This window comes from Nomascus leucogenys, chromosome 22a (assembly GCF_006542625.1).
Source record: "Nomascus leucogenys isolate Asia chromosome 22a, Asia_NLE_v1, whole genome shotgun sequence".
In the NCBI taxonomy this organism is placed as follows: Eukaryota; Metazoa; Chordata; class Mammalia; order Primates; family Hylobatidae; genus Nomascus; species Nomascus leucogenys.
Window position 1 is genome coordinate 57,143,622 of NC_044402.1, and position 23,649 is coordinate 57,167,270.

Consider the following 23,649-nt stretch of genomic DNA (forward strand, 5'->3'; position numbering starts at 1 on the left):
CAGCCTCTTAGCCGGGCATGGTAGCTCACGCCTCTAATCCCAGCACTTTGGGAGGCTGTGGTGGGCGGATCACTTGAGATCAGGAGTTCGAGACCAGCCTGGCCAACATGGTGAAACCCCGCCTCTACTAAAAATACAAAAATTAACCGGGCATGGTGGCACGTACCTGTAATCCCAGCTACTCGGGAGGCTGAGGCACGAGAATTGCTTAATCCCAGGAGGTGGAGGTTGCCGTGAGCCGAGCTTGTGCCACTGCACTCCAGCCTGGGTGACAGAACAAGACTCTGTCTCAAGAAAAAAAATAAACAGCCTTTTTAGACCCGATCTACTTTTTATGTTTCCGTAGCTGTGTAATACAGTAATGAATGGGTTAAGTCATTGTGTCTAGAATATGTGTGGTGAACCTGTTGGACTTGAATGTAATCATTCCCTAATCTTACCACATAAAGATGGGATTAATAACCAGCACCACACCTGTGAGGAGAAATTCTGGAATGCCTCATCTTGCCTCCAGAAAAAACGTGTTCCTCCTTCCTTTAAGGTAAATGCAGGAATATTGTCAATGAACAAAATCCTTTCACTAGTCATTCCTGAAAAAGAATTATAGTTTGAAAATAAAAAAAACTCCTATTTTAGAACCTATAATGTGAAAGACTTATAATGAAATGAAAATGTAGCAGTGGATTTAAAACTACAAGATACTTAATTATAGCCATGCAGTAAGTTATACTATATATTTGTCATGCAAGAATAACATTTTTAAGAAAACTGATACTTGGCATGTGTATCTTTCTAATCCCTACCTTTGTTTTTTTTGTTTTCTTTTCTCTCTTATTTTTTGTAGAGATGGGGTTTCCCTATGTTGCCTACGCTGATCTCACACTCCTGCCTCAGCCTCCAAAGTGCTAAGATTATAGGTGTGAGCCACAAAGCTTGGCCTGGTTTCTTTTTTCTTGAGATAACCTGGAAAAAGATATGTCAAGTAGGAATGAGTATGTAAGTGTTTAGAATAGATGGCAGGTAGTTAAAGTTAGAATAGTAATGTTGGGAGGCTGAATTGGGAGGATCACCTGAGACCAAGGGTTAGAGCCCAGCCTGAGCAACATAGTGAGACCCCAGCTCTACAGAAAAATTTTAAAAAATTAGCTGTGCGTGGTGGTGCACACCTTTAGTCCTAGCTACTCGGGAGGCTGAGGTAGGAGGATCACTTGAGCCCAGGAGTTTGAGGTTGCAGTGAATTACTATGATTGCTCCACTGCATGACAGAGCATGACCCTGTCTCTAAAAAAAAAAAAAAAAAGAATAGCGATGTTGAAAATGAGTTAATGAGGTGCCCTTCCCCGCCCCCGCAAAATGAGTAGTTGTTAACTTTTAGCTGTCATCGTGTTACAGCTACCATTTTAAGGGAAGGGTAGCCTTCCCTTAAAAACTTAGAAAAGTCAGGCCGGGCGTGGTGGCTCACACCTGTAATCCCAGCACTTTGGGAGGCCAAGGCGGGTGGATCATGAGGTCAGGAGATCAAGACCATCTTGGCCAACACGGTGAAACCTCGTCTCCACTAAAAGTACAAAAATTAGCCGGGTGTGGTGGTGAGCACCTGGAGTCCCAGCTACTTGGGAGGCTGAGGCAGGAGAATGGCGTGAACGGGAGGTGGAGGTTGCAGTGAGCTGAGATTGCGCCACTGCACTCCAGCCTGGCAATAGAGTGAGACTCCATCTCAGAAACAAAAACAAAAACCAAAAAAACCAAAAAACTTATAAAAGTCTTGTGAAGATAAGAACTTTCTTAGGGGTTCTAGATTGTTTTGTAACTTTTCACTAATTTCTAGGTATCTGGTGACCCATCTCATGGGGGCAGATCTGAACAACATTGTGAAATGTCAGAAGCTTACAGATGACCATGTTCAGTTCCTTATCTACCAAATTCTCCGAGGTCTAAAGGTACAGATAATATAAGTAATAATTTTTTAAAACGAATTCTCCCTTTCTCCCCTCCTTTTAGGGCTTAAACAAACAAGTAAACAACTTTTCTAATGGAAAATTTAAACACGTAAAATCAGAAGTAAGGGTCATATAGTACAACAAACTGCCATGTTCACTCAGTGACAACAGTTGCCGACATATGGCCAATCATGTTTCTTTTGTATTTCCCAAGGCCTGGATTATTTTAAAGCAAGTCTAGACATTATATAATACCATCCATAGATACCTCAGTATGCATATCTGAAAGATAAGGACTCTTCATTCTTACATCTAAACAATAATTTCTTGATGTAATCTAATATCTGGTCAGCGTAATGTTGAGATTTTCAAAAAATCGTCAAGAAAGACTAATTTATTTGTTGGAGGGGCAGATAAACAGTGTTTTAAGATTAAACCCATCTTTGATAGTTAGCCGCTTTGAGTCCTTATTGAGCTCTAGAGTGCCAACCAGAAAATAGATTAAAAGCTCAACTGAGTGGAGTCAATGGCTGTGGAAATTATAGTAATGGTAAATGTACACAATACTGATAGTTACTTATGCTGATTTCTAATCTTACTATTAACACTAGCAGTTCTTACTGATTCATGAAAATGTGCAGCAAATATGTTATATAATATGACAATAGAAGGTTGGAGGTAACTTTGACTTTTTTCTCTTTTGCAGTATATACATTCAGCTGACATAATTCACAGGGTATGTATTGTGACTTTGATTACATTATTTTGGGGAAGTGGGGTGAGAGTGGAAGAATGGCATTTAGCCAAGATCCTAATCTAAACTTTAGCCATTGAAATGTTGATTGATTGCAACTTTACTGTAGGTTTAGGCTGATTATTTTTGTGTAGTTTTTTTCTATGTAAGGCTAACTTGGACTGGATACTGACTGTAGGATGGAGATTGTCTTTTGATAGCTGGATGAAGTCTTTTATGTCTGGATCCTCATTATTACCTGTAGGGGGAGAATTGATCATGCATTATAAAATTGATCCTGTCTTCCCTGTATTTGCTTCCTAGGACCTAAAACCTAGTAATCTAGCTGTGAATGAAGACTGTGAGCTGAAGGTAAAATGAAGAGACAGTATTCATTGTTTGCTTTACTTTGAGATTATATGTTTGACTAAGCAGGCAAACTTTCATAGGGAGTAGATTTATGAGCCATGACTATCTGAAATTCGTGTTATTTTTATTATCAGACTTTGAAATTTAAACCATTTCTGAGTAAGCTAAGTGACATTGAAAGTGGCATCACTTGTTTTTATTTTAACATAAAGTTAAATTTTAAATTTAATATATTAGTCATAATAAAGGAGGATAATAGTCAAATATCAAGTAAGCAGTCCTGAAGAGGTGATAACTAGATTAAATACATTTCTAAGAGGAGAAATGGCAGAAACCCACTCACTCAAAATAATTCAAATAAAAAATAAGTGAATTAATTGTTTCTAATTGTTTCTAAAGAGCAAGCAGCTCTAGAACTTGTTTTGTTTCATTTCATTTTTTTAACTTAAAAAAATTTCTATACATTAGAATGCACCATTTCATTTGGCAAAATTATATATCCACTTAACTCACATTTATGATAAAGACCATTTCTTTCTTTTTTTTTTTTTTCTTTTTTTTGGGATGCAGTCTCGCTCTGTTGCCCAGTCTAGAGTGCAGTGGTGCGATCTTGGCTCACTGCAACCTCTGCCTCCCGGGTTCAAGCGATTCTCCTGCCTCAGCCTCCTGAGTAGCTGGGACTACAGGTGCATGCCATCACACCCGGCTAGTTTTTGTATTTTCAGTTGAGATGGGATTTCACCATGTTGGCTAGGATGGTGTCGATCTCCTGACCTTGTGATCCACCTGCCTCGGCCTGTCAAAGTGCTGGGATTACAGGTGTGAGCCATTGCTCCCAGCCAAGAACATTTGGGTTACTTTAAAAAGTTTATGGCCAGGCGCGGTGGCTCATGCCTATAATCCCAGCACTTTGGGAGGCCAAGGCGGGTGGATCATGAGATCAGGAGGTAGAGACCATCTTGGCCAACACGGTGAAACCTCATCTCCACTAAAAATACAAAAATTTAGCTGGGCTTGGTGGCGGGCACCTGGAGTCCCAGCTACTTGAGAGGCTGAGGCAGGAGAATGGCGTGAACCTGGGAGGCAGAGCTTGCAGTGAGCCGAGATTGCGCCACTGCACCCCAGCCTGGGCGACAGAGCAAGACTTCGTCTCAAAAAAAAAAAAAAAAAAGTTTATTTTGTCCCTTCCTAGTCAATCCCTACCCCTCCACCCCTAATTCTGGCTCCAGGCAACTATGGATCTGCTTCTAACACTATAGATTAGGTTTATCTTTTCTGGAGTTTCATGTAAATGGAATCATATAGTGTGTATTTTTGTGTGTCTGGCCTTTGCTTGGTGTAATGATTAGGTATTGTGTGTGTCAGTGGTTTCTTCCTTTTTATTGGTAATAGTATTTTGTTTTATGAACATATCAGAATTTTTAAATCTATCCACCTGCTGATGGACATTTGCTTGAGTTTGAGGCTGTGTAAAGCAACTGTGAATATTTATGTGCAAACCTCTGTATGGACGTAAGTTCTCATTGCACTTGATTAAATACCTAGGAGTGACATTTTTGTTTTGCTTTTTGTAATTTCAGTTTAAGTTCTTGCTGTATATTTACCATACATTCTAAGCATGGACCAGGAAATCTCTTTATGAAAGTGCTATTTTGTTCTCCTTTTTAATAAGGCAACAGAGGTTTGTTTGTGGTTGTTGCTTTTTTTTTTTCCCTGCCTGTTTCTAAGTCTTAGCAGTTTGTCTGTTCCTCTTCTGCCCTTTAGATTCTGGATTTTGGACTGGCTCGGCACACAGATGATGAAATGACAGGCTACGTGGCCACTAGGTGGTACAGGGCTCCTGAGATCATGCTGAACTGGATGCATTACAACCAGACAGGTATTACTTGCCTTGGTTATTTAGGGCCTTATTTAATTCCATGTTGGATGCATTTGGGATTCTCAGAAGTAGAGATGGTGGGAGTGGGAAGAAATACCTTTTCTTCCCTCAGTGATCCTTTTAAAGCCTGCAAGTAAAAATATTTCACTTCCTCAGATGGGGAAGTGGGGTTTTATACACAGCTTTTAAACCTTGCGATTTAGCAATTGGGTTTTTATTTATTTAGATTTCGAATATATTCTCTGAGTACTTATACCTAAAGACAATTAGTCCATAATTTTAACCCCTCAATGTTACTTGGAAGAATCTACCATTGTACTAATAAGAAACTTGCCCCTTTTTAAACAGCTTATTTCTCTTAAGTGTGTTTTGACTTACCCCACCTTTGAATAGCCCTTTAGTCAGGTGAAGATCTTAGTAAGCTATTTATTTCTGTAAAAATGAGTATGATTGTTGAGTCTCAGATGTCTTAAATAGTAATTTGAATATTTCACCCCTCATTACGGTTTCATTTGTTGCCAAGAATAGTAACAGTGACATCGCATATACTTTTACTTCTTTTTAATTTTGCCAGTTGATATTTGGTCAGTGGGATGCATAATGGCCGAGCTGTTGACTGGAAGAACATTGTTTCCTGGTACAGACCGTATCCTTTAAAAAGTTTTGGATTCTTGTTTCTTATCTGTATTCCAGTGTCCATGGATGTATACTCCTTTTACTTATCTCCAGGGAAGGCTCTCAGTATTTTGCTTTTATAGTCTAGATAATGCATTATGAGGTCTTTCTTCTTACTGAGTAGCTTGCCTTGCCAAGCAAGAGGCTTCAGTTTACTTCTGTGAGTTGGAAAAATTCCTCATAAGTTGAAAAACCCATCAAATCTGTCTTCTTTTTGCAACAATCCCTTATTAATCATCCCACAGCAGTTCTGAGACCTGAGCATACTCATGAGAAACTCCAGATCCCAGTGACAGTTTTAGTCTACTTGTATAAACACTTAATGAACACAAGATACCTGTTTATAAATGAAGGGCATCTTGCTGTTATGTTTATGTATTAAAAGGGCTGTGTTTGGTACCTGCAATGATATACTGCTTACTTGTTATGTTTGTTGTTTGACAACAAATAGTAAAAACAAGAAGTGAAAAGGTTACCATGTAATGTACTTTTGTTTTTCCAGCACAACTTTTTCCCAGATTGCAGCCAAACCCTAATTTACTCCAAGACTTACTGTCTAGTTTATGGTTTATTATAGCCCCTTTATTTTAGCTCTTTTCCTATCTGTGGTATGCTTGTTTCATGGTTTAGTAATAATGTCATGAAAAATGTGGTTTGTTGGAACTCTCATCAGTTCTACTTATGGAAGATGTTTAAGTGAGAAAGAATGTTAAAATATATGTCTAGAATTAGTTTTGGGGATCTTTTTTATTTTCATAGAATTGAGTTAACTAGCCTTCAGGTGGTTTTGGTTGGGCAATATTAGACATGCTACCTCTGATCTATTATGCCTAGAGATCTAAAAGCCATTTTAGTCCCTTACCTAAATAAACTCAATTGAGTTTATAAACCAGAACGTCAGTTCACTTGCTTAGGGGTTGGGGATATACTTCTGTAATGGCTATGATGTTTGTGATATCTACCCACGTGTTCTAACTATCTTCTGCTAGAGAGAATGTACTTTCATTATGAACTGAAAAAACCTCTATTTCTCAGGTAAAGCTGTTTCTTTCTCTCTGAATATCAGGATTGATACAGAGTCCAGTCTCCCTGTATTTATCTTACCTTATTACTCCCTACCTCTGGATTTTAAATTAGTTTAATACCTGGTATTTCTCCTTTGTCCTTTGTTTCATTCACCTTATATCTGTTTCTCAGAAATTTGATATATATATATATATATATATATATGACAGTCCAAGGTAAGAGAATTAGGGAAAATTCATACTTCCCCCTTTCCTCAGGTGCATATCTCAGAGTCCCACCCTTGGTTTGTCCTCTGGAGTAGCTGCTGTCCTGATGCTATTCTCTGTTCTCCGCTCCCCTTCCTCTTCTTGTGTCTGTATCTCCTATTCAGTCAGTCACAGACCTCCATGCTGGTGTAGACACACAAGGTGGCAGAGAAGGAAAGACAGTATAACATACAGGTTAAGCACATGCTCTGGAGCCAGATTTCCTGGGTTTAGATCTTAGTTCTTTTATTTCCAGCTATGTAACTTTGAATAAGTTTTCTAACCTCTATGTCTCTCAGTTTCCTTAACCATAAAATGATAATAATCATACATACTCACAAGGTTGTCGTAAGAATTCAGCCAGATAATAACTAGAAAGTACTGAGACGAGCCTGCCAGTAAATGTTAGCCATCATCTTCAGTAATGGCCTTGCAAAACAGATTACCCCTTCGCCCTCTCACTTAATTGTCTACCTATGAATCATTAATGTTTTGTTTTTAATTCTGTGATAGGTAGGAAAGGATGGATCTCCTTGGCAGACTAGTGTTAGAAAGTTTTCAAAGCAGTGTGGGTCTTGTACCTTTGTGGTCCCATCTCACAGATACCTGTCTATTCCCTGACCCGTTTAAATGCTAACTTTCTGCCTGTAGGAAATCTTCCCTTTGTGCTTAGGTCTTTTTCTTCTGTGAGGTTTAGATAAACAATCTAGTGTTTAAACTTTTTAATAAGGGATTCATTTTTTAATACATGAGAATTCATTTCAAAATTTTGGTTTTAGTTATTTATTTTATTCTACTTGGCTCTTTTTCAGACAGATGTTCTCTCCTGGATTGTAAAAGTTGAATTCAAAGGATTTTTATTTGTAATATACTTAACCTTTCTCTTGTAAGTTGCCATCTGTGTAGATACAGCTTTGATTGCCTGACAAGAAGAAAAGAGGAAAATGTTTCCCATTATCTTTTTCTGCCTGAACTATACGGTCACTTGTGTTCCAGCATAGTGGTTCTTAACCCTCATAGTGTGTCAGAATCACTTTGCAGAGCTTTTTAAAACTCTAGATGCCTGGGGACCACCCTAAAGACTCCATTTTGTTGTCATGGGTCAAAGCGCAGTCTTCTAGTTTGCAGCTAGTGTTGAGTACAACTAGAGTTTAACCCAGTTGAATTTTAGTTTAATCTTGGCTGATCTTGAAGATGTTAGTAATCTCCATTCATTTTTTTTGGAAAAGTACCAATGAGATCAGAAAGTTAATTAGAAAACATCTAGTTGAATCCCCTGTTTTTAATAGATGAGGAAACCAAGACCCAGAGAATATAATCCAAAGCTACCTGTCACGTAGCCCACAATTTCTTTTCCAATATTCTGTTCTTCGCTGTTCTTCTAATTTGTAGAACTCCTCTTTTCAAAACCTTTGGAGAATGTATTGGCCTCATACCCTCTTCCTTCAGCCTGAAAGACATGCAACTGCCACTTATTTATGATTTTTAAATTCAACCTCTAGAACAGGGGTGTCCAATCTTCTGGCTTCCCTGGGCCACATTGGAAGAAGAAATGTCCTGGGCCACACATAAAATACACTAATGATAGCTGATGAGCTTAAAAAAAATTGCAAAAAAAAAAAATCTCGTAATGTTTTCAGAAAGTTTACAAATTTGTGATGGGCTGCATCCAAAGCCCTGGGCCACATGCAGCCCGCAGGCCCTTGGTTGGAAAAGCTTGCTCTAGAAGGTACTCATTGTTTGAGTGTCCAGTTTTCTCCCTGTTTTCCTTATTTATTGACCATTTTGCATTTGGAATTGGTGGTTTTGGCTTGTAAGTAAGAACTATGAACTAGAACTTTTGTGGTATTGCAAATGTTTTATATCTGTGCTATCCAATGTGGTGGTTGTAGGCACCAGCTGCCTGTGGCTAATTATTAAGCAACTGAAATGCAGCTAGTGATGAGCAGTAACGTTGTAGAGAAGAAAAAAAAGAAATGTAGCTAGTTTAACTTGGAAATTGAATTGAAAATATTTTTGTGGTTAAATGTGTATAACATAAAATTTACCATTTTAACCTTTTTTTCTGAGACAGTCTTGCTCTGTTGCCCAGGCTGGAGTGCAGTGGCATGATCTTGGCTCACTACAACCTCCACCTCCCGGGCTCAAGTGATTCTCCTGCCTCAGCCTCCCAAGTAGCTGGGATTGTAGGTGTGTACCACCATGCCTGACTAATTTTTGTATTTTTAGTAGAGACGGGGTTTTACCATGTTGGCCAGGCTGGTCTCAAACTCCTGGCCTCAACTGATCCACCCACCTTAGCCTCCCAAATTGCTAGATTACAGGCATGAGCCACTGCACCCGGCCCCATTTTAACCATTTTAAGTGTACAATTCAGTGGCATTAATTACATTCATGATGTACAATCACTACTACCTATTTCCAGAATTTTTTCATCACCGCAGATGGAAACACTCAGCCCATGAAACAGTAACTTCCCGTTCTCCCCTCTGGTAACCTCTGTTCTTTCTGTCTCTGTGAATTTGCTTATTCTAGATATTTCATAGAAGTAGAATCATATTATACTGTATTTGTCCTTTTGTGTCCGGATTATTTCACTTAGTATAATGTTTTCATGGTTCTTCCATGATGTAGCATGTATCAGAATACTATTCCATTGTAAGTATTTAATATATCCCACATTTTGTTGACCTGTTCATCTGTTGGTAGACAGTTGGGTTGTTTTTACCTTTAGCTATTGTGAATAATGCTGCAGTGAACATTGTCATACAAGCATCTGTTTGAGTCCCTGCTTTTGATTCTTTTGGTTATGCACCTAGGAGTGGAATTGTTGCATCATATGGTAACTCTATGTTTAACTTTCTGAAGAGCCACCAAACTCTTTTCCACAGTGGCTGCACCATTTTACATGCCCACCAGCAATGTATGAGGATTCCCGTATCTCCACACTTGTTCTTTTTTTTTTTTTTTAATAGCCACCCTAGTAGTTACAAAGTGGTATCTCACTGTGGTTTTGATTTGCATTTCTCTCATGACTAATAATTTTGAGCATCTTTTCATCTGCTTATTGGCCATTTGTATGTCTTCTTTGGAGAAATGTCTATTCAAGTCTTGTCTATTCTTAATTGGGTTGTTTGTCTTTTTGTTGTTGAGTGGTAGTTCTTTATATATCTTGGACCCTTATCAGATACATGATTTGCAAGTATTTTCACCTATTTTGTGGGTTGTCTTTTCACTTTCTTGATGATGTCCTTTGATACATAAAACATTTTTAATTTTGACAAAGTTCCAATTTATTTTTTTTCTGTCATTGCTCATGCTTCTTTGATGTCATATTTTAGACTATATTGCCAAATTCAAGGTCATGAAGAACTTACCCCTATGTTTTCTACTAAGAGTTTTGTAACTACTAGGAATATAATAGGGTTTAGCTCTTATACTTAGGTCTTTGAAACATTTTGAATTAATTTTTATAGATAATGTGAGGTAGGGGCCCAACTTCATTCTTTTGCATCTAGAAGTCCAGTTACTCTAGCACCATAGAGAGACTATTACTTCCCCCGTCGAATCAAGATGGTACCCTAGGATTTCTCCTTTGTTTTTTGTTTCATTCACCTTTTACCTGTTTCTTAGAAATTTGGTTTATATAATTAGCAATACACGTGTGGGTTTAATTCTGGACTCTCAGTTCTATTCTATTGGTTTATATATCTATGCTTATGACAGTACCACACTGTTTTGATCACTGTAGCTTTATAGTAAGCTTTGAAATCAGGAAGTGTGAGTCTTCCAGCTTTGTTCTTCTTTTTCAAGATTGCTTTGACTATTCTGGGTCCCTTGTAATTTCATATGAATTTAACAATTGGCATTTCTATTTCTGCAAAAAAAGGCTTTAGAATTTTGATAGGGATTGTGTCAGATTTTTAGATCACTTTAAGTGATATTGACATCTTAACCACTATTAAGTTATCCTGTTCATGAACACAGGATCTCTTTCCATTTATTTAAGTCTTTATTTTTTTTCAGCAGTGTTTTATAGTTTTTAGTTGTAAAGTCTTTTACCTTGGTTAAATTTTTTCCTATGTATTTTATTATTTTTGCTGTGATTATAAATGGAAATTCTTTGGTGTGTTCATTGTTGATAAATAGAAACCAAATTAATTTTTGATTGTTGATCTTACACCCTGCAAATTTGCTCAATGTATTTATTAGCTCTAGCAGCTTTCTTCTAGATTCTTGGTGATTTTCTATATATAGGGTCATGTCATCTGCAAACAGAGATAGTTTTATTTCTTCCTTTCCAATTTTGATGCTTTTAATTCTTTCTCTTATCTAATGTAATGGCTCTGTCTAGAACTTCCCCTACAATGCTGAATAGCAGCAGTGAAAGTAGGCATCCTTGTCTTGTTCCTGTCTTGGGGGAAAGCTTTCAGTCTCTTCCCATTGATTATGATGTTAGCTGTTGGTTTTTCATAAATGCCCTTTAATCACATTGGGGAAGTTCTCTTCTTTGGTAGTCCATTTCACATTGCTATAAAGGAATACCTGAAACTAGGTAATTTATTAAGAAAAGAGGTTTATTTGGCTCACAGTTGCACAGCTGTAAAAGAAACATTGTGCCAGCATCTGCTTCTGGTCAGGACCTCAGGAAGCTTTCACTTATGGTGGTAGGGGGAACAGGCATGTCACATGTCAAAGGAGGGAGCAAGAGAGATGCCAGACTCTTTTAAACAACCATCATTTGCATCAACTAATAGAGCGAGAACTCATTCATTAATGTGGGGAGGGAACTAAGCCATTCATGAGGGATCCAAGACCCTAACACCTTCAATCAGGCCCCACCTCCAACACTGGGGATCACATTTCAACATATTTGGAGGGGACAAAACATCCAAACCCTATCACTTTCTGTTCAAAGTTTTCTGTGTATTTTTACCTGAATTTTAAATGTCATTAAAATTTTATTTAGATTACATTTAAACTCAATTACACATGGTTAGTGGTATTGGTTTATGCATTTTTAGATCTCTTCAAGTTATCTTCCTGTTCTACCTTTTGCTTGGGTTTTGTAATTAGTCTGCTTCTTGAAAGATTATTTTGGTACTGGTTGTTAGTAATTCCTGGATTTCCTTTAAAGATATAAGAAATACTGGGGAGGGGACAAGATGGACGACTAGAAATAGCTGCAGTCAGAGGCTTCCAACAAGAAGAACGAAAACGGTGAGTGAATCCTGCACTGGCAACCGAGGTATTCAACTTCTCTCAATAGGACTGACTAGGTGGCTAGCATGACCCATGGAGAGTGGGGAAAAGCAGGGTGGAGCGACAGCCCACCTGGGAGCTGCAAAGAGCAAGGGGAGCTCCCACCCCAAACCAAGGGAGGTGGTGAGTGATTGTGCTACCCTGCCCAGGAAATCATGCTTTTTCCAAAGATCTGTGCAACCTGTGATTCAGGAGATCCCCCTCATGAGCACACGCCACCAGGGCCTTGGGTCCCAAGCACAGAGCTGTGTAGATTCCTAGTGGCCTCTTGGCTGGAGACTACATAAGACTACTGAGTTCCTTGGGGGAGGGGTTGCTGTCATCACTGCAGCTCCAGTCTGCTGTTTTCCCCTGCTGGTGCTGGAGTGACTAGGCGGTTGGGACCTAGAAGGAATTCCCTACAGTGTAGACCCTACAGTGGTGGTGGCACATCATGGCCAGACTGACTCTTTAGGCTGAACTCTGACTCATCCCCCTACACGGGATGGGGCCTCTCTGCAGGAATTTCAGCAACTCCAGCCAGGGGTTTACAGACAGAATTCCAGTCTCCCTGGGATGGAGCCCCTGGTGGGAGGGGTGGCCACAATCTCCACAGATCAGCAGACTTAGTCTTTCCCCTTGCTGGCTCTGAGGAATCTAGGCAGTCTGGATGAGTGAGAGTCCCCCCAGCACAGCACACCCCCTCCACCAAGGGGCAGCCAGAGTGCTTCGTTAGGTGGGCCTGTGCCTCTTGACTGGATGAGACCCCTCCAACAGGGGTCGCCAGACACCTTATACAAGAGCGGTCCCACTGGTATCAGGTTGATGCCCCTCTGGGACGGAGCTCCCAGAGGAAGGAACAGGCAGCCATCTTTGCTGTTCTGCAGTCTCCATTGGTGACACCTCCAGGTACAGGAGGGACCCAGGCAAATAGAGTCTGGAGTGGACCCCCAGCAAACTGCAGCAGCCCTATGGAAGAGGGGCCTGACTGTTAAAAGCAAAACAAATGGAAAGCAACAACAACATCAACAAAAAGGTCCCCACCAAAACCCCTCCAAAGGTTAGCAGCCTCAAAGATCAAAGCTAGATAAAGTCATGAAGATGAGAAAGAATCAATGAAAAAATGCTGAAAACTCAAAAAGCCAGAGTGCTTCTTTTCCTCCAAATGATCACAACACCTCTCCGGCAAGGGTACAGATGTGGGCTGAGGCTGAGATGGATGAATTGACAGAAGTAGGCTTCCGAAGGTAGATAATAATGAACTTCACTGAGCTAAAGGAGCATGTTCTAACCCAATGCAAAGAAGCTAAGAACCATGATAAAACATTACAGGAGCTGTTAACCAGAATAAGCAGTTTAGAAAGGAACATAAATGATGGAGCTGAAAAACACAACATGAGAACTTCATAATGCAACCACAAGTATCAATAGCCAAATAGACCAAGTGGAGGAAAGAATTTCAGAGCTTGAAGACTATCTTGCTGTCAAGATTAGAGAAAAATGAAAGGAAATGAACAAAACTTTTGAGAACTATGGGATTATGTAAAAAGACTGAACCTGCGAATGATAGGGGTACCTCAAAGAATTGGGGAGAATGGAAACAAGTTGGAAAACACACTTCAGGATATCACCCAGGAGAACTTCCCCAACCTAGCAAGACAGGCCAACATTCAAATCAGGAAATCCCTAGAGAACCCCAGTAAGATACCCCATGAGAAGATCAACCCCAAGATACATAATCATCAGATTCTCCAAGGTTGAAATGAAGGAAAAAATACTAAGGGCAGCCAGAGAGAAAGGCTAGGTCACCTACAAAGGGAAGCCCATCAGGCTAACAGTGGACCTCAGCAAAAACCCTACAAGCCAGAAGAGATTGGGGGCCAATATTCAACATTCTTAAAGAAAAGAATTTCCAACCCACAATTTCGTATCTGGCCAAACTAAGCTTCATAGTCGAAGGAGAATAAAATCCTTTGTAGACAAGCAAATGCTGAGGGAATTCGTCACCACCAGGCCTGCCTTGCAAGAGCTCCTGAAGGAAGCACTAAATATGGAAAGGAAAATCTTACTGGCCACTACAAAAACACACTGTTTTCTTTTACCAGTGACACTATGAAGCAATTACCTCAACAAGTCTGCAAAATAACCAGGTAGCATCTTGATGATAGGATCAAATTCACACATAAAAAATATTAACCTTAAATGTAAATGGGTTAAATGTCCCAATTAAAAAACACAGAAGGCAAGCTGGATAAAGAATCACGATCCATCAGTATGCTGTTGTATTCAAGAGACCCATCTAACATGCAAAGACATACAAAGGCTCAAAATAAAGGGATGGAGGAAAATTTACCAAGCAAATGGAAAGCAGAAAAAAGCAGGGGTTGCAATCCTATTTTCTGACAAAACAGACTTTGAACCAGCAAATATCAAAAAAGACAAGGGCATTACATAGTGGTAAAGGGCTCAATTCAATAAGGAAAGCTAACTATCCTAAATATATATGCACCTAATACAGGAGCACCCAGATTTATAAACCAAGTTCTTAGAGACCTACGAAGAGACTTAAACTCCCATACAATAATAGTGTGAGACTTTAATACCCCACTGTCAATATTAGACAGATCATCGAGCAGAAAATTAACAAGGATATTCAGACTTGAACTCAGCTCTGGACCTGATAGATATCCACAGGACTCTCTATCCAGAAACAACAGAATATACATTCTTCTCAGCAGCACATTGCACTTAGTCTAAAATTGATCACATACTTGGAAGTAAAACACTCCTCAGTAACTGGAAGAACTGAAAATATAATAAACAGCCTCTCACACCACAGCACAATCAAATTAGAACTCAAAATTAAGAAACTCACTCAAAACCACACAATTACATGGAAATTAGACAACCTGCTCCTGAATGACTCCTGGATAAATAATGAAATTAAGGCAGAAATCAGAAGTTCTTTGAAACCAATGAGAACAAAGAGAACATACCAGAATCTCTGGGACACAGCTAAAGCAGTGTTAAGAGGGAAGCTTATAGCACTAAATGCCCACATCAAAAAGCTAGAAAGATCTCACATTGACACCCTAACATCACAACTAAAAGAACTAGAGAACCAAGACCAAACAAATCCCAAAGCTAGCAGAGGACAAGAAATAACCAAGATCAGAGTGGAACTGAAGGAGACAGAGACAAGAAAAACCCTTCCAAAAAAATCAGTGACTCTAGGATCTGGTTTTTTGAAAAATATAAAATAAAATAAAATAAAATAAAATAAAATAAAGACTCCTAGCTAGAATAATGAAGAAAAGAAAGAAGAATCAAATAGACACAATAAAAATGATAAAGGGGCTATCACCACTGACCCCACAGAAATATGAACAACTATCAGAGAATACTATAAACACTTCTATGCAAATAAACTAGAAGATCTAGAAGAAATGGATGAATTCCTGGACACATGTGACCTCCCAAGACTGAACCAGGAAAACGTTGAATCTACCAATAACAAGTTCTCAAATTGAGGCAGTAATAAATAGCCTACCAAGCAAGAAAAGCCCAGGACCAGACAGATTTACTGCCAAATTCCACCAGAGGTACAAAGAAGAGCTGGTACCATTTCTTCAGAAACTATTCCAAACATACAAAAGGAGGGACTCCCCTGTAACTCATTTTATGAGGCCAGTATTATCCCAATACCAAAGCCTGCCAGAAATACAACAGAAAAAGAAAACTTCAGGCCAATATCCCTGATGAACATCGATGCAAAAATCCTCAGTAAAATACTGGCAAACCGAATCCAGCAGCACGTCAAAAGCTTGTCCATCCACCATGGTCAAGTCAGCTTCATCCCTGGGATGCAAGGCTGTTTTAACATATGCAAATCAATAAACATAATTGATCACATAAACAGAACTAAAGGCAAAAACCACATGATTATTTCAGTGGATGCAGAAAAGGCCTTTAATAAAATTCAACATCCCTTCATGTTAAAAACTCTCAGTAAACTAGGTATTGATGGAACATACCTCAAAATAATAAGTCATTTAAGACAAACCCACAGCCAGTATCTTACTGAATAGACAAAAGCTGGAAGCATTCCCCTTCAAAACTGGCACAAGGATGCCCTCTTTCCCTACTCCTGTTCAACATAGTATTGGAAATTCTGGCCAGGGCAATCAGGCAAAAGAAAGAAATAAAGGTATTCAAATAGGAAGAGAGGAAGTCAAACTCTGTTTGCAGGTGACATGATCCTATATCTAGAAAACCTTGTTGTCTCAGCCCAAAAGCTTCTTAAGCTGATAAGCAACTTCAGCAAAGTCTCAGGATACAAAATCAAAGTGCAAAAATCACAACTATTCCTATACACCAACAGTAGACAAGCAGAGAGCCAAATCATGAATGAACTCTTATTCACAACTGCTAAAAGAGAATAAAATACCCAGGACTGTAGCTATTAATAACAAGGGAAGTGAAGGACCTCTTCAAGGAGAACTACAAACCACTGCTGAAGGAAATCAGAGAGGACACAAACAAATGGAAAAACATTCCATGCTCATGGATAGGAAGAATCAATATCATGAAAATGGCCATATTGCCCAAAGTAATTTATAAATTTAATGCTATTCCCGTTAAACTACCATTGACATTCTTCACAGAATTCATAGAAAAATCTTCACAGAATTCATAGAAAAATATTTAAAATTCATATGGAACCAAGAAAGAGTCCATATAGCCCAAACAATCCTAAGCAAAAAGAACAAACCTGGAGGCATCACACTACCTGGCTTCAAACTATATTACGAGGCTACAGTAACCACAACAGCATGGTACTGGTACAAAAACAGATCAATGGAACAGAATAGAGATCTCAGAAATAAAACTGCACATCTACAACCATCTGATCTTCAACAAACCTGACAAAACGAGCAATGGGGAAAGGATTCCCTATTTAATAAATGGTGCTGGGAGAACTGGCTAGCCACATGCAGAAAATTGAAACTGGACCCCTTCCTTACACCTTATACAAAAATTAACTCAAGATGGATTAAAGACTTAAGTGTAGAACCCAAAACTATAAAAACTCTAGAAGAAAATCTAGGCAATATCATTAAGGACATAGGCATGGGCAAAAATTTCATGATGAAAATATCAAAAGCAATGGCAACAAAAGCAGAAACTGACAAATGGGCTTCTGCACAGCAAAAGAAACTATCATCAGAGTGAACAGACAACCTACAGAATGAGAGACAATTTTTGCAATCTATCCATCTGACAAAAGTCTAATATCCAGAATCTACAAGGAACTTAAACAAATTTACAAGAAAAAAAACCCATTAAAAAGTTGGCAAAGGGCCAGGCACAGTGGCTCACGCCTGTAATCCCAGCACTTTGGGAGGCTGAGGTGGGTGGATCACGAGGTCAGGAGATCGAGATCATCCTGACTAACATGGCGAAACCCCATCTCTACTAAAAATGCAAAAAATTAGCCAGGCGTGGTGGTGTGCGCCTGTAGTCCCAGCTACTCAGGAGGCTGGGGCAGGAGAATGACATGAACCCAGGAGATGGAGCTTGCAGTGAGCTGAGATCACACCACTGCACTCCAGCCTGGGCCACAGAGCAAGACTCCATCTCAAACAAAAAAAAAGTTGGCAAAGGACATGAACAGACACTTCTCAAAAGAAGACATTCATGAAAAAAAGCTCAGCGTCACTGACCATTAGAGAAATGCAAATGAAAACCACAATGAGATACTGTCTCATGCCAGTCAGAATGGTGATTATTAAAAAGTCAAGAAACAACAGACGCTGGTGAGGCTATGGAGAAATATGAACACTTTTACACTGTTGGTGGGAATGTAAATTAGTTCAACCATTGTGGAAGACTGTGGTGAAATCCTCAAAGACCTAGAACCAGAAATAACATTTGACCCAGCAATCCCATTACTGGGTATATACCCAAAGGAATATAAATCATTCTGTTACAAAGATACATGCATGTGTATGTTGATTGCAGCAGTATTCACAATAGCAAAGACATGGAATCAACCCAAATGCCTATCAGTGATGGACTGGATGAAAAAACGTGGTACATATACACCATGGAATACTATACAGCCATAAAAAGGAATGAGATTGTGCCCTTTGCAGGGACACTGATGGAGCTTGAAGCCATTTTCCTCAGAAAGCCAAACACCACATGTTCTCACTTACAAGTGGGAGCTGAACAATGAAAACACATGGACACATGGAGGAGAACAACACACACTGGGGCCTGTTGGTGGGGTGGGGGGCAGGTGGAGGGAACGCATCAGGTTAAATAGCTAATGCATGCAGGGCTTAACACCTAGGTGATTGATTGATAGGTGGAGAAAACCACGATGGCACATATTTACCTATGTAACAAACCTGCACATCCTGCACGTGTATCTCAGAACTTTAATTTAAAAAAAATATAAGAAATACTCATTTTTGTCTTAAAGCCAATTATGTGTTATCAGATTAGAAATTATTCTTGTTTGTGACTTTGCAGAACCCTTCCATCTGGTCTAATAATAGTATTATTATTTTTTAAAGAATGAAGCCCTTTCTTAAAAGCCTAGTTGACTAGGGATATCAAGTGGACACAGCTGACAGAACTTTGTACTAGAAAGGAGGGAGGATACAGAATGTCTCTTCAGGTACAGTACTAACTTATTTCAAATACCATAGATCTTGAAATGAATAAGCCACTTAGAAAATTCTGTTACCAACACTTAATACTCTGCAGCTTAAGGAAGAGAGAAAGTTTTATAGCCCTGTTATGCATCAAATACCGTTTTTCTACCAGAGATCACAGCCTTGGCTTGCTGTTGTTTTCCTTTTCTACATAATCAAATGAATTTCCTTTATGTGTAAAACCTTCTTTAATTTTAACAGAAATGGTGCTCTTAAGACATTATGGGTTAATGGAGCTGAGTTAAAATCCACTTGCCATCAGTTGCTGCCCTGGTCTGTGGGAGTTTTCTTAGTGTATTAAATTTGCTTCTTCTATTTTTTTTCATTGCTTCTTTTGCAAACATGTTTTGAAATATTTCAGACATACTACTAGACAAAGAATAATAAAATAAACACCTCTGTTCTTACTGTCCTGCTTGTGAGTTAAAACACTGGCAATAGAGCTAAAGCTTCTGGAGACCCTTCTCTCACATCTGCCCATCATTTTCAGTCATTGGTTTCAAATACTCTTTTTATTTTTTTTGAGATGGAGTCTCACTCTGTTGCCTAGGCTGGAATGCAGTGGCGCAATCTCGGCTCACTGCAACCTCCGCCTCCTGAGGCTGGTCTAGAACTCCAGACCTCAAGTGATCTGCCCTCCTTCGCCTACCAAAGTGTTGGGATTACAGGTGTGGCCACTGCACCCTGCCAAATATTCTCTCTCTCTCTTTTTTTTTTTTGTTTTGTTTTTTTGTTTGTTTTGTTTTGAGATGGAGTCTCGCTCTGTCGCCCAGGCTGGAGTGCAGTGGTGCAATCTCGGCTCACTGCAACCTCCGCCTCCCAGGTTCAAGCGATTCTCCTGCCTCAGCCTCCTGAGTACCTGGGACTACAGGCGTATGCCGTCACGCCCAGCTAATTTTTTTGTATTTTTAGTAGAGATGGGGTTTCACCATGTTGGCCAGGCTGGTCTAGAACTCCAGACCTCAAGTGATCTGCCCGCCTTGGCCTACCAAAATGTTGGGATTACAGGTGTGGCCACTGTACCCTGCCAAATACTCTCTCTCTCTTTTTTTTTTTTTTTTTTTTGGAGTGAGTCTCACTCTGTCGCCCAGGCTGGAGTGCAGTGGCGCAATCTCTGCTCACTGCAACCTCCACCTCCCGTGTTCAAGCGATTCTGCCTGCCTCAGCCTCCCGAGTAGCTGGGATTATAGGCACATGTCATCACGCCCGGCTAATTTTTGTATTTTTAGTAGAGACAGGATTTTGCCATGTTGGCCAGCCTGGATGTTCTCTCATTTTTAAAAAGCAGTTTCACTTTAGACATCAAAAGCAAGTGTCCTAATAAACGCTGAAGAAGAAAAATATTTTATTAGATTATTTGCCCTTTCCTCTCTAACTTGAGAATACATTTTCTCAGAAAAAGGTAGAATCCTCAGATTTGTCCATAAACCAAGGGTACCTTAAGAAATTTTCTTTGTGTTACAGTGAAAATGACTATTTTGACAACCTGGAAGATAAGGAGCTAGGCTAAGTCTTATTCTAGTCTATCCTCTCTGTCACCAGGAAGATTTCCTACCTTCTCTAAGGTTAGTGCTCCACTTTGCCCCTATGTGGATTTATTTCGTTGAAAATTGCTGCTCATGGCAGGTAGGTCCTGCAATTGGTCCTTTTATTCATCTTCAACTTTCTGGCCTGTGGAGGTTTTTTAGGAGTGCCTGGAGCACTTAGAACTGACTAGAATATCCCTCTTTTACTTTCCCTAGAAATATCCTGTTATGCTTAGTTTTTTTTTTTTTTCTTTACCTGTTCATTCTGACTGACTTTTGCTTTTGTTAAAGATGACTTGGTCTAAAGCGTAATCTTAGGCTTAAGTTGTTCTTTTCTTCATTTGTTTTAGAAAGATTCAGGAGATTTATGATTTAAATTTTGACGTCGTGATCATTACAATTAAAACACATTTTAAACTAATAGTAAAAATATTTTCTACCTAAGAGAAAAAGGGCTAAACCTATTACAAAGGATGGCGCACTGTGGAAATAACTGATTGTCATGATGTGGAGAGTTTTGCTTTACTCCGCTAATGTGGCTACGTGAAGCTCCTTCTGGTCTTAACTGCCTGGACAAATCATAGTGGCCTTATAGTAGCTGGTACTGTTGGAAGACTGGCCTATATTTCAGTGGATTTGCCAGCTTTTGAAGAACCCATGGTGATTTCTTCTGAGGTTTGCATGTTTTAACTTCCTTCATGCAAATGCTTTTAGTTACTAAGATTTTTATTTCACATTGTGTGTTTTTCCATGGAGTATGGTCATTCTGTGTTTTGAGGGCAAGGCAGTGTGGTAAAGCTGAGTTGAAAAGCATAATATGGCTCATCTTTTTTTTTCTTTTTTTTTTTTTTTTTGCATTTTGTGCTGCTTTTATTTTACAAAAAAGCTAGTTCAAATCTACATTAAACTAAGTTGAATACAGAGTCTTTGTGAAGAAGGCCTGGTAGTCTCGTTTACAAAAATGGCCAGTGTCATCTTTGGCCTTAAAATTTCAGGACGGGCACTTCAAATGGCTTCGCATTTGCATATTTCAGTGCTAGAGCATGGGAATAGACTCTGGCATCCACTGTAAGATGTTTTTCAGCTACGAGAGCATTGAGTCTCTGCAGCAGGTCATTCTTGGGTGACGAAATGACTTCCACAAATTCTCCATCCCCTGGCTTTGGCTTGGGCCTTACATTTTCTGCGTCATCTCCGTTAATGATTACTGTCACGATGTGTGTGGTACAGTTTGACGAACCTGGGTCCATACAGACCGCTGGAGAACATTCGGCAATGTCCCCTTTGTAGCCAGTTTCTTCCTCAAGCTCCCAAAGAGCGGCTGCTCCTGGGGTTTCACCATCATCTATGACACCTGCAGGGAACTGTATGCAGTAGCCACCCATTGGTGGTCAGGACTGTTTCACCAGAACGATACACTCGTAGTGACGTGTTCTCTGCAGCACAGGGATGAGTGCTACATCATCACCAGTCTGTTCTTTCCTGGTTGTATGTTTCACTGAGTCCCAAGTTCCAGTTTTACCAATAGGAGCCATGTATGTTGTTTTTTCAAGCTTGACCCATTTTCCTTCTGCAATTAACTCCTCTGAAATAATATAGTGTTTCCATTCTGAGAAGATTCAGTTGGTTCTTGGCTCTCCCTTTTCAAACTAGTCTTTACGCCGTCAGGAGGGAAGTTCACCTCCAAGGTGTAGGGGTGATAAAGGGAAGAGAACAAAAGAACTACTGGAGGCAGCAGTGTCAGCATACGCCAGTGCCACGGCTCAAGGCACCGGCACCTCCTGAGGTGCTGAAAGGATGTGCCATGGCTCATCTTTTCAAGTCAACCAGTATTTATCAAGCTGCTCTGTGGAAGGTGCTGGGAACAGGATGGTACCTGTCCTTAAAACCAGAATGATCAGACTCAGTGGAAAGAGAGTTACAAGAGTTACTGGAACAACTGTCTCTGATTATAAAATAAGATGGAGTGATAAATACACTAGAACAGAGTTATAGATAAGCTATTGAAAAAAAGAAGTAGAGAATTAATTCCACCTGAAGATATCCAAGAAGACTTCATGGCAGAGTTCTTGTTTGAATAGGACTTCAAAGTGTAAATAGGAATAGAAAAGGCTTGGAAGGACGGGAGAGGGGGGAGGTATTCTGGTTTATGAGTTACATAAATAAGTACTTGGAAGCTTAGAAGTGCCTGGAATATCTGATGTGAGTTGAAGCATTGAGTGCATTAAAGAATAGTAGTTTGAGCCAGAGTCAGAAAAGAAGCTTGATGCCAAATCACAGATGGCTGTGAATGTGAGGCTGAGGAATTGGGGCTTGATTCTTCAGGCCTGATACTGTTTCGTGCCAGCAGAGGTGGGAGAGAGAGGGTTTCCCAGCTCATTGACGTAATGAGCCACTGTGACTAATGGTAATTGCATATTCTTCAGGTAGGTTGGGGTGAAGTTCAGGTAGTTGAGAAATTCACAGCTCAGAGAGCCTGTCTTCCTTAGAGAGAGTATAAAAATTGACTCTCAGCCGGGCGCGGTGGCTCACGCCTGTAATCCCAGCACTTTGGGAGGCCGAGGCAGGCGGATCATGAGGTCAGGAGATCGAGACCATTCTGGCTAACATGGTGAAACCCTGTCTCTACTAAAAATACAAAAAATTAGCGTGGTGGCGGGCGCCTGTAGTCCCAGCTACTCTGGAGGCTGAGGCAAGAGAAGGGCGTGAACCCAGGAGGTGGAGCTTGCAGTGAGCCGAGATCGTGCCACTGCACTCCAGCCTGGGCGACAGAGGGAGAGACTCCCTCTCAAAAAAAAAAAAAAAAAAATTGACTCTCATTGTTAAGTAGTCAGAAAGAAGTCTCTTAAATAAGAATACCAATATCAAAAGCTTCATTTTAGAGATTACTTTTGATGCATATATTGTAAAGCCACTTGTTTGAGATTTGAAGTAGTCAAGATTTTTCCCATATATGATTTACTTTATCTTGTGGTGGCTACCCAGTTAAATATATTCCTGAAGAGTGTTAATGTGAGGAAACTAAATTTTTGTAAATTGAGTCATTTTAGATGAGCAAGAATTTTTTTTACTGATTTCTATTGTAATATAATTAATCCGATTCTTTTAGAGCAAGACAGTATCCATCCCACCCCCATTCCTACTCTGTCCCATGAACGTATGCTTTAACATTTTTTTCTTCTCAATATCTTGAACTGAGAAGCCAGTATTAAAATCTTAACCTTTATAACACACTGATTTTTGCCATTTGCAGATGACAAAATTCCGTGTTATTCTTAATTTAGAAATAACTT

At 39.6% G+C, this 23,649-nt stretch overlaps 1 protein-coding gene and 1 pseudogene across 5 annotated transcripts in view; one reads left to right on the top strand and one right to left on the bottom strand.

Moving 5' to 3' along the window:
- Nucleotides 1–23,649, top strand: part of MAPK14 (mitogen-activated protein kinase 14) — an 83,701-nt gene that overhangs the window by 43,530 nt on the left and 16,522 nt on the right. For all 4 annotated transcript variants that reach the window (XM_030804250.1, XM_030804251.1, XM_030804253.1 and 1 more), the window contains exons 4-8: nucleotides 1,829–1,940; nucleotides 2,647–2,676; nucleotides 2,998–3,045; nucleotides 4,807–4,921; nucleotides 5,496–5,567. In XM_030804250.1, coding sequence (XP_030660110.1) covers nucleotides 1,829–1,940; nucleotides 2,647–2,676; nucleotides 2,998–3,045; nucleotides 4,807–4,921; nucleotides 5,496–5,567 — 377 coding nt within the window. The remainder of the gene's footprint in view (nucleotides 1–1,828; nucleotides 1,941–2,646; nucleotides 2,677–2,997; nucleotides 3,046–4,806; nucleotides 4,922–5,495; nucleotides 5,568–23,649) is intronic.
- Nucleotides 21,213–22,893, bottom strand: LOC105739040 (annotated as a pseudogene). The gene has a single exon (XR_001114906.2). The product of XR_001114906.2 is annotated as an ADP-sugar pyrophosphatase pseudogene (transcript).